This window comes from Lolium rigidum, chromosome 3 (assembly GCF_022539505.1).
Source record: "Lolium rigidum isolate FL_2022 chromosome 3, APGP_CSIRO_Lrig_0.1, whole genome shotgun sequence".
NCBI classification, from domain to species: domain Eukaryota; kingdom Viridiplantae; phylum Streptophyta; class Magnoliopsida; order Poales; family Poaceae; genus Lolium; species Lolium rigidum.
Genome location: NC_061510.1, coordinates 261358836 through 261370026, shown reverse-complemented (window position 1 = coordinate 261370026; position 11191 = coordinate 261358836). Strand labels below are relative to the sequence as shown.

At 49.3% G+C, this 11191-nt stretch overlaps 2 protein-coding genes across 2 annotated transcripts; both read right to left on the bottom strand.

The window, feature by feature from the left end:
* Positions 1-1086: 1086 nt before the first annotated feature.
* On the bottom strand, positions 1087-3294 carry LOC124703377 (putative pentatricopeptide repeat-containing protein At3g15130). Its single transcript, XM_047235592.1, is given in 2 exon segments — positions 1087-2213; positions 2215-3294. Coding segments are annotated over 2 exon segments (2106 nt in total). The 3' UTR covers positions 1087-1187.
* Positions 3295-8807: 5513 nt separating this feature from the next.
* Positions 8808-10577, bottom strand: LOC124703379 (serine/threonine-protein kinase ATG1t-like). The gene is made up of 8 exons (XM_047235597.1): positions 10326-10577; positions 10133-10250; positions 9979-10037; positions 9815-9879; positions 9461-9554; positions 9305-9385; positions 9122-9233; positions 8808-9037 (listed from the first exon to the last, which is right to left on the bottom strand). The coding sequence occupies exons 1-8, from the start codon at positions 10575-10577 to the stop codon at positions 8973-8975; spliced, it is 846 nt and encodes a 281-aa protein (XP_047091553.1). The 3' UTR covers positions 8808-8972.
* Positions 10578-11191: the final 614 nt, after the last annotated feature.

The window sequence follows — 11191 nt, the reverse complement described above, 5'->3', positions numbered from 1 at the left end:
ATAACCTTACTTCCTTCTGCACTGTGTGAATTACATATTGATAATGTCAACATCTACAGGCTTCACAAACTATATCACTAAAACTTGAGAGTCCGTCAATAATCTTAGAATTATAAGCAGCTACCTGTGCATGAGTGCATCAAAACTTTACGAATTAAGCATGGAAAGTCTTATAAAACAAGTTCAGCTCAACTAATCACCATAGAGTAGTTTGTTTAGCTTACACATATATGAGGTGCTGGAAAAGACTACCTATTGCTTCACGAATACTTGTTCTCAGAAATCATCCATGAAAAGTGACAAGCTAAGTATGCATCTTATTATAAATGGTTATTCACAACAGAGGAGCTTGCTGTAATCCTGCCAAAGTGCTAAGTGCTAGCCTTTAGTCTAGTTGCTGGAATTTGGACTAGAACATAACTAGGAAACAATTCCACAGATTAAACAAAGTGCAGAGAGTAAAAGTATAATATGGATCGCACTTGCCAACAATTATATATCCAAAAGGACCTCTCGCCTAGCTAAAGTTTATACCAATTTTCAGCTCAAAAAGATTACTTGCTCTACTCTGATTGCACCTGGAAACTATCTCCACAAGATCAATACGTGCATTCGAAACAAAATCAAGCAGCAGCTTGTTTCTCCAAACAGGCATTCTTGCCCTCCAGTATACCTACAACAGTCCTCACGACAAACCTAGAAGAGGCAGACTCATCATCTGCTCTGTTCCATACTCCTCATTCAGGCTCTAAATCAACAGCATCCAAGAGCTCTGATTTAGAGTGCACATTCCAAACCCAATCAATAACATCCAACATGTTCGCAGGTGCTTCTCGGTATATTTGATGCCTTCGTGGTCTATTGGACGCCTTCGTGTGCAGATCTCCAGTAGCACAAGCCCATACCTCCCATCTGGAGGTAATCGGGGGAAAGGTAACAACATAATTCCATCTGCAAAGGTTGACCGAGGGATACTAAACTTTAATATAGAATTACTTGAGGCCAAAATTGCCACGAATTTACCATCTTCATAGCCAAAGTCGAGTCGATTACCTCGAGCCCCAGAAATTCAGCATACTCTGAAACAAGAATTTCTTTGTGCCTCTGAGAATTGTACTGCGGGTACGAGGATTAAGACAGTAACTGGAGGCGATTTGATCCCAACATAGCAAGTTCAGTTAGCCAAGTCACCAGTAGTCTTTACAAGAGCAGGCACCATCCTGGAACCTGTGGAACCTGTTAGCGTCTCTGACTACCAGCGTCCTCCCCACCACGCTCGACAGCCCCTTGAAGAACTCGTGGCAGTCGCTGCAGACCCGCAGGTTCTTGTACACCCTGATCACCTCCTCCTTGCCCTCCACCTCACCATGATCATGCTCATGGTGGTGCAGCAGCCACAGCCCCACGGCCAGCCTCTCACTGTGCGCCCTCAGGCTCTCGGCACGAGACTCCTCGTCAACGTCATGCAGCTGTGTGCCGTCGCCGGTGACGGCACCGGGGATGTACCCGAGCTGTTCCATCATCTTCCTCTCCACGTCGCAAAGCATGAGGCGGAGGTCTGCGATGCGTGGGTGCATGTCATCGCCGCCACCATAGAAGAAGTGCGCCTCTTTGCCGACCTCCACCCAGCTGCACCCTCCCTGCTTCCTGAGGCCCCGGTGCCGCATGGTGTCGCGCACCCGCTGGCACTCGCGCCACTCCCTGGCCTCTGCGAATATGTTTGACAGCATCACATAGTTCGCCGGGTTGTCGCCGTCCATGGCCAGGAGGGTGTCGCCCACCTCCCTGCCTATGGCGACGTTCTTGTGCACCCTACAGGCCCCGAGAAGCGTTTGCCACACACCAACGGTTGGCGACATCGGCATTGTCGCGATGAGGTCCTTGGCCTCGCCAAGCTCTCCAGCACGGCCAAGCAGATCGACCATGCATGCGTAGTGTTCTGCTCTCAGTCTCAGCCGCCGGTCTTGACGGATTATCGAGAAGTACCGGCGGCATTCTTCAACAAGGCCAGAGTGGCTGCACGCGGACAGGAGGGCGAGGTAGGCCACCTCGTCGGGATCGACCCCTTCAGCTCTCATTTCCTCAAACATGTCGATGGCTTCACGGCCATGGCCATGCTTCCCGAGGCCATTGATCATTGTGGTCCATGAGACAACATTCCTTGCTACCGTCTCCCTGAACCGCCGCTCTGCCTCGTCGCTCAGCCCGCACTTGGAGGTACATATCGACCAGGGAGTTAGCCACCGACACATCCTGCCCGGTCGGGTCCTTGACCGTGTAGCAGTGCACTTGCCTCCCTTGCTCCACGAGAGCAAAATCCGCAAATACGCCAACGACACTGGACATGATATGCCCATCGGCTCGGACGCCGGAGCTCCAGAACCTCCCAAACAGCTCCAACGCTTCCTTCACCTGCCCCTCCTGCGCATGCCCAATGATCACCGTCGTCCACTGGATGGCATTCTTCTTTCCCAGTCGATCAAACATCTGCATCGCCGCAGGCAGCCACCGGCATTTGACGTACACATCCAGGAGCGCGCCGGCGAGGATGGCGTTGGATGCTGTGGAGACCCCTCGGACCGCCATCGCCGCATGAACCTGCGCGCCCTCGCGAGCCGCACCAAGGTTGCTGCAGGCTTTCAGCAAGCTGGCAAAGGTGAACTCATCAGGCTGACCATCCTCCTCGTCTTGCCGCCGCTGCATCTCCCGGAAGACGAGCAGCGCGTCCCTGCCATGCCCGGCGTGCGCGTAGCCGGAGATCATGGCGTTCCAGGCCACGAGGTTCCTGGACGCCACACCATCAAACACGCGCCGCGCGTCACCGACCCTTCCGCCCTTGGAGTACAGAAGCACCAGCGAGTTGGCGATGACGCCGTGCCCCTCGAACCCCATCCTGACGCATCCTCCGTGCACGCAAACGCCGGCGCCGGTGTCACCGACCACGCCGCACGCCTTCAAGGTCGCCGAGAGCGTGAACTCGTTTGGCGCGGCCTCCGAGAGGCGCCGCATCGCCCCGAACAGCCTGAGGCACTCCCTGGCGTCCCCCTGCTGCAGGAAGCCCACCATGAGGGCCGTCCACGACACCACGTTCCTGTCGGGCATGCGGTCGAACACCTCGCGGGCCATGTCGAGCTTACCGCACTTGGCGTACATGTCGACCAGGTTGTTGCTCAGCATGGTGTCCGAGCCGAAGCCGAGCTTGAGCAGCGCTCCGTGGAGCTGCACGCCGCCGCGGATGGCCGCGCTCCTCGCGCTCGCCCGGAGGAGGTCCGCGAGCATCTTCCGCCGCTCCATTGGATTCGCGGTGAGGGTGGCCCGAGAGGGTCCGGCTGGGGCGATACGATACCGCGGCAAGATCAGCATGGAGACATGCGCGGCGGCGCCAGCCGGCCGCGAGCGCGTCCGGTGCGTGCCAGGAGTGGCGTCGGCCGTGGGAGAGAGATGCTGAGTAGTGGGGCGACGGACCAAATGTCAGTGATGAAAGGGCAGAAGAAAGAACATTAACAGTGCCACATGTTAGTTTTCACTTTTCAGGGTAAATTTTGATTGAATTCAGGTGACTATTATTTCAAGGTTTTCTGCAAAAGATGGAGCCAATGTATTAGGCAGACACTTTTAGTATTTTTTTTCTATAATGTTTAAAGTAATGCAAGTGTGACTTTATTTTTCGAAATTACACCTCGGAAGGTGAGTGTATCAATCACATAAAAGAAAGACCAAAGACGTTCAGTACAACGCTAAGAAGGTTACACCTTCACTCCACAACGGATGGTACAACACCAATGATGGCTACCACAATACAAACGCACGCCCGGCTAACAACACAACCCACAACCAGACACCGAAAGCTCGCCTTACACTGTTGCCCCCCAAGAATGGCAAGGAGGCTATACACCAAGCTCCCGAACCGCGTCACGCCTGATGAAGGAAGCTCCCTGAAGGTCGATCCGACTCTGAGATGGCGCAGATCAATGCAACGCCCGCCCTTCAGCGCCTAAGAGATGGCGAGTTGACGGCAAGACACTAGAATTAGTTTAATAAAAGAAAATGTACAGGTTTGGATTAGATATCTTCGGAAGCCACTTTATCCTTATTATTGGATAAACCAAACTGGAGAAGGCTTCGACCAAGAAGACTCACCAATGATGTACATTGCGCACCGGAAGCTCACGCTCTAAGCGGTAGCCAAACATCAGCTCCAACGAACGTATCGAGGACTCTGAACAACCAAAGCAACGCCTCCAAGGAGGTGACGACATTGTTGTGCGGCCGCCGCCTGATCCGAGGATGGATCTAGGTTTTCCCCCGATGTTTGAGGCGGGGGAGCATGAGCAAGGCCATGACGACGCCTCCAAGATGGTGATGGCGCCAACGAGCGTCGTCATCATCAACAACACTCAGGGATTTCGCCCCAGCCTGTCGATGACCCCCAAATCCGTCGGACAAGTGCAGAAGGAGCCTGATTTTAGCACACCGCCGGCGAGAGGCGCGCCGGAATGATAGTTGGCGGAGTAGGAGGCGCTAACTGCCGGTCCACCACCACAACTGGACGGGACTAGACGGTGGAGTATTAGCCCGCCGCCGCCAAGACGGCCGCCAGCACCACCACGGTGATGAGCAGCCAGCAGCCAACCACGCCTGCCATTGCCAAGACAGCTCCACAGGCCCGCCCCCAGCCGAAGACCATGGGGAACCTGGAGCTCGACTAAGTTGCAGCAGGCACACCCACCGCAGGGGAGAGGCCTCGCCCACCTGTGCCGCTGGAGCGCCACCCTTGCCGTGAGATCCCACAGCGCCGCGTCGCTAGATCCGCGAGACACCACACCGCATCCACAAGGGGAGAAGATCACCGCCCGAGGGGAGAGACCCCGCCACCACTGTCACCGCCCGGGCTTTGCCCGGCGTGACCTCCGAGTCTTCGATGGCGACAGAGTGGGGGAGGACGGGAGGAGGAGGGTGCTGTTTAGGTTAGGATGAGATTGGCGCTCTTTACGTCAAGGAAAAGATGCAAGTGTGACTTTCGAGGTTCAATTTAAATTTGGTTCAAAGTCATTTTATGTGTTCATATATATTGAAACTTTGCACTTGACGTTATTTAGTTTTCAAAGGTATAAGATAATTTTAAACATGGTTGTTTTTCGCAATTTGCCACACAAATTGTCCGATTCCATGTGGGCATCATCGGTGTCTTTACTCCTCTTTTATTCTTGTAGCACTTCCTTGAACGATTCATCATATTCATTCCGTCTTTCAGTACTACTTAACCAGATCAGATGGAAGGTGAGGTGCACCAAGATTGGCAAGATACATGGGTTCTCTCTGTCTCTGTTTCCACAAACACCCCCCCCCCTCCCACACACACCACCCCCCCCCTTCAAAGAGATTTGTAACCTGCATGTTGCAGTTGTTTCGATGTCATCAAGTGTTGTATTGTGATCCAAAATCTATTTACATGTTGTACTATGAAAGGAGTTCTAACGGACTACGGCGTGTCAACCGTGCTAGACGTAGCACATCTACAACTCTATTTCGTGTTCTCCAAGAAAGAGAGTTGTTTATCCCTATATATAGTCTCAGGAGTCATAGAATAGATGCATTTAGAGGGTCTGTCCTCTCGTGTATTGTAATACTCCTCCAATTATAATGAGACCGCCGCCGTGCATTTCATGGTTTTTCCCGTTTGGATTTTCCACGTAAAAAATCTATGTTCTTGCGGAAATTCAATTCGGCTCCCGGGTGCGTATGCTCCCTATACCAAAAAATTATATTTTGAGTTGTCGAAAATTTTTGAAAAAAAATTCTACATGTACATATCCATAATACACGTGCATTCGTCAAGTTTCACGAAAAATCAATATTTTTTGTGGTCTATGTAAAAAAGAGAAAAATTTATCTTGTAAAAAGCATTATTTTTAGCACTGAGTTTTGTATTTTTTACACACGTCAGATGACAAGTCCATTTTTTATGAAACAACTTTGTGAGCGTGTAGCACGTGAAGATGTACGTGCGAATTTTTCGTTTCAATTTTTTTGAAATTCAAAATATGTGTAAGATGAATTTCAAAATAGAGGGAGCATATGCTCCCATGTTCCAAAACATCACTCCCATGTTCTTGTTCTTATTTGATCTACTTTTATTTACGCGATTTTATAACAAGTGCTATGAGAGCACAAGGTTTCAAGATCTATCTGCTATCCCATGAGACTTCTCCCTTGCGCTCCTGGGGCAGCACCGCGTCGTTTGGATCAACCGCTGTAGCGTGGCGGCGTCAAGAAACTTCCGGTTCGTGAGATTGAATCTACATGATCGAGACTCTTGCGATTTTCGTTGGTGTTGGATTCCTCGCATTGCGTTGCCGTTCCGGTTGTGAGCAAGTCCGTCTCAATTCGCGGAGTATTTTATTCGGCGCTGTTTCAGTCCGATGGGTCCGAAGCATCGGCACGCCGTGAATCAGCGAAGCAGCAGTCTACATCGTTCAATCAAGGTACTACATCAGCCAACAGATCAAGTTCCCAGGCAAAGTATCAAGGTTAGGTTCTGCTAGTTCACGTGAAGTCTTGAAAACAGTACTAGTTTAGATTTCCGTTGATCTTTGATTGGTACGTGTTGGATTATTAGGTAATTTCCGTGTGAGTTTAATTACCGAAAGCAAGATTACAGATGCACAAATATACTTAACCATACACATCAGACTAAGCACATGCATCTGAACATGAAACAAGTAGCAGTGTAAGGTAGGAGAGTAAAAGCATGTACATCGCGACCGGGAAGGTCACACCAGCAGCAGCACCACCACCACCATGGGAGTTGTTGATGTCGCCCATGGTGTCGGTGATGAAGCAGTCGAACCGACGAAGAAGAACACGAACATTAGCGAGCAGTCGCGCCGAGACGCTCCCAAAAAACCTTATCGCACATCTCCCGGTGCAGGATCTCAACGGACTGGGTTTCGGAGGCCTGCTCTCCCGGACGGCTGTGCACGCAGTCGCCGGGATGGGGAAGACTAGAGAGTAGCGCAGCAAAAAGAACTTCGCGAGAGAGATGAACTAGAGAGTTCTGAGAACTGTATTTTCTCCAGATCTGATCTGTCTCCTTGTATAGCCTGGGAGGAGAGCCGACCCGACCGCGTTGCCACGCGTAGGAAGCCAGGGACACGCGGCGAGCATACACATGCAGGCCGACACGTACCCAACTCAGTTGGTGCACCAAGCAAAAATTTAGCATTCCTTGAGTGTGTCTCGAACTCGAACTCGAGTCACGAAACGCGACGTGCGTGCGTGACGAGGCGAGGCGAGGCGGGGCGGGCGGAGGAGGAGGAGCGTGCGAGGGCTCCTTCTATTCTCACTCACTTGGAATGACTAGAACAGTTGCCCTTATATACCACACTCCAACTCTCTCCCAACTAGCAATGTGAGACTAAACTTTGTCCCCCAAGGCTGTCCTAAGCTGCCAACGTGATGGGTCTTGAGATTTCAGGAATTGTAGACTACATGGGTTGCCTTATTGGGCTGCAGCTCATCTACATTCTACAATCCCCCACCAGATCTCATATGCACATCAGATGACACATTAGTTCCATTCACTGTTTAATATACCTGCACTTCGGTGGAGACTGTTAAGTTGAACTTCCACCTAGGCAAGGTGCTACGCTTGACTACAACTGAACAATGGACTATGCCTTGAATTGTCAGTCTTTGTGCAGCAAATTTCGCTCAATGCCGGCATGGTACTAGGCTACCATAGCCTTCCCCTCGGGTGGAGCTTATAAGTCATACTCCTCGGTCCTTCATGAGCTTACTAGAGATTCACCCAAATCTCCCACACTATGACTAGTAGTGTCACTCACATAGGTGTGTTCTTCAAAAGATCGCCATGTAGGACAGTGTCTCGCTCATCAAGAGCCGCTCAGAACATATTAAGATATTGTCAACCTGCCTTACAGTAGCTATGAGAGAATTGCATCTGCAGCGAAGTGGGAGTATTAATTTTTCTCTCAACTCAGTTGCTCCGGTTTGTTTTCCCAGGTCCTAGTTCACGGAATTTCCGATCACATAGGTTGGATTACCCCCTCGGCAACTCAAGTGGGTCTCAAACTCATCTCCCTCGATGCATGGTCTATCATGTTTCTTGATAGTCCTTTTGTGAAAGGATCTGCCAAATTTTTAGCATTTTGGACATAATCCAATGCTATCACTTTGGAGTTCTTCAGTTTTCTGACAGACTTCAATCTCCTCTTGATATGTTTGGAACTTTTCATATTATCCTCAGAACTTTTCACTTTGATAATCACAGTTTGATTATCACAATTCATGAGGATAGCCGGTATTGGTTTTTCAACCATAGGCAAGTCCATAAAGAGCTCACGAAGCCATTCTGCTTCGACAGTAGTTGTATCTGATGCTGTGAGTTCTGCTTCCATAGTTGACCTTGTTAAGATGGTCTGCTTGCAAAACTTTCAGGAAACAGCACCACCACCAAGAGTGAAAACATATCCAGTTGTGGCCTTCATCTTAGCATCTGAAATCCAATTGGAATCACTATACCCTTCAAGTCCTAAAAAAAGGAAGAGAGTATTTTCTTTTCATCATGTATGTAAGGTACAAGTGTTTTCTTTCATTTGTACTGTATATCTAGAAGCCATCAGCTGTATATGAGCGGAATTAAGTAAAGCATGCCACAAACAATGTCAGCCACAACACTGTTTGCAAACCAGAACATGCGAAGTAGTAGCATCAGAAAAAAAAAGCACGATTGTAAAACATATACTCCAGTGTTTTTGTTTTCAGTTATAATGTGCATCAAAACATACCGGTTTTCGCTTTTATAAACTCCCTAGATATTCATACCTTTTTTTATACATCAAGTACAGAAACTAATCAACCGATCCTAAGCTTTGAAGCCAGTCCAGTACAAGAAACAAGTCAGTGAATCCTCTGCTTCAGATAATACTGCTCAGCGCCAATATCTCGTTTCACTGTGGCATTTGTGGCCTGAGGAAGCCGTGGTTGATGAAATCTTGCAAGGACAGCCGCTCCACTGAAAACAGGTGTCGAAATGTATAATATCCAAAGTTTCAGAAATTTTGGGGTGGAGTAAGAGGCAGCATGACCAGTGACAAACCTGGATTTGCGCATAGTAGTCTGGTGCATATGTCGATTGAGTCAGGATGCAGGTTGGGGGTGACGAGTTCCGAGAATGGCAAAGACCTAGTTCTGTTTATGCACTGAAGCAACTAAAGAACGAAATATTTGAGCCAAGGACCGCTGTAAAAACTAAATTTCTGATAGGCCTAAACCCTAGTACCTGCACATTGCTTCTACCACGGAACGGCGGGTAACCATTCAAGAGCTCAAAGAGGATCGCGCCGATACTCCACAAGTCCACCTGCACAAGAGATTTTCAGATTTCTCCTATTCGTGTTGATAAAAATTGTTGGGCATGTGAGCACTTACAGCATACCTTGTCATCGTACTTCTGAAACAGCATGACTTCTGGGGCCATGTACAAACGGGTGCCGCAGGCAGTGTCTGCAAACTCCCCAGGATGAAGAACCCTAGCAAGCAGTAACAAATGTTTGCTTCATTTTTGTTTGTCCAAAAACACGATGCATAAGCCTAACGAGCCTAACTTATCAGATTGCAACCAGTCCATCAAGTTTAGCACCATGACGTGTTTTTTTGCTGCTACTGTTGTATGGCTCAGTAGCTAGCAGATGTTAAAAGAACGTCTAATGATTTTGCAGGTAACTGAAAGAATAGCAAGTTCTGCTTGTATTCCTATTTCAATCCAGGAGTTGTACATTTTAGAACGTACCTGGAGAGGCCGAAATCAGATATCTTGAGTATCGCATTGCTGCCTGGACAAGAGAGTAGGATATTCTGCAACATTCAACGCTTCCATCAGTTCAAAAGAGATGGTTCGACCTAGTTAGCAAACATTACACACAAATAAATTAAGAGTGGTTTCAGTCCCTGGACCTCAGGTTTCAAGTCCCGGTGGACGACATGGTGCCTGCGGAGCACTTGCAAACCAGCTCCTGCCAGCCACAAGGGGCAAGCTCATTTTCTTTCACATCACATCTTGTAAAATTTGACAAACAATTGGGAATGGCAGATGGATCAATCAATTTACCGATTTGTCTCATGAAATTTCTGGCCACGCGCTCCTCCACCCTGCCGCTCCGCTCGATGTAGCTCGCCAGGTCTCCTCCCTCGCAGAGTTCCATGACGAGGTAGAGGCAGCCCTGGGTCTGAGACAAAATGGACACCAATCCGATTGGTAGGAGAAGACAGATGACATAATTAGGGGCAAGGGAAGGCTGTACCTGGATGACTTCGAGGAGGCGGACGATGTTGGGGTGGCTGACGGCAGCGAGGAAGCGGAGCTCGCAGTCGAGGCTGTCCCGGAGGCGGCCGGGGAGGCCGGCGAGCCGCACCTGCTTCACCGCCGCGGGGGCGCCGGTCGACAGCCGGATCGCGCGCCACACGGACGTGAACGGGGGCCTCCCGCCCAGGCGCTCCCGCAGCTCGTAGCCGCTCACCGTCGCCGGCGCCTCCTCCGTACTCCTCCCTGCCATCGACAATATTTTCTTTTAAGGGAAATCGAGAAAGAACTAGTAGAAAAATGTGAGAGTACAAGAATAGTCCTAAATAGCAAATGGACCGAGAGCTGGGATATTCACTTTAAAATGTCAAGGAGTGGAAGGAGAAAAGGTTGCTTGACTTGCTTCACCAATTAGTTCAGCGTTTTTCATTAAAATTTTAACTATGAATTTTTCTTTGTCAGAACAGGGAGCAACGCCTAAGGTGATAACCTGGAGTAAACCCCTGGCTAGCCATTACAAGCTAAACATAGATGCATGCTTTTTTCCTAATGGGTCGGGTTCTACGGCAGCTATTATAAAGAATGATCATGGTGAGGTTATTGGTGGCGGGACTTGGCCATTGCTGAACATATTAAGTCTAGCCTCTGCTGAAGCTATGGCTTTGAAGAATGGTATGTTGCTACTGGAAAATATTGGATGCTCTCCTGTAGTGGTGGAATCTGATAGTTTAGAATTGATTACAGCTTGCAATGGAGAAATTGAGCTTTGGAGTCCTTATTCAGCAGTTCTGGCAGATTGTTTTCAGATTGCTCAAAGAATTGGAAGAATCTCTTTTCAGCATTGTCCCAGAGAAGCAAATAAGACGG

Coding starts and splice junctions, on each gene's coding strand:
- LOC124703379 (XM_047235597.1), bottom strand. CDS start 10,577: ATGGCAGGGAGGAGTACGGAGGAGGCGCCGGCGACGGTGAGCGGCTAC. Junction 10,251..10,325: donor GCCTCCTCGAAGTCATCCAG/GTACAGCCTTCC, acceptor ATTTTGTCTCAG/ACCCAGGGCTGCCTCTACCT. Junction 9,038..9,121: donor ACTACTATGCGCAAATCCAG/GTTTGTCACTGG, acceptor ACCTGTTTTCAG/TGGAGCGGCTGTCCTTGCAA.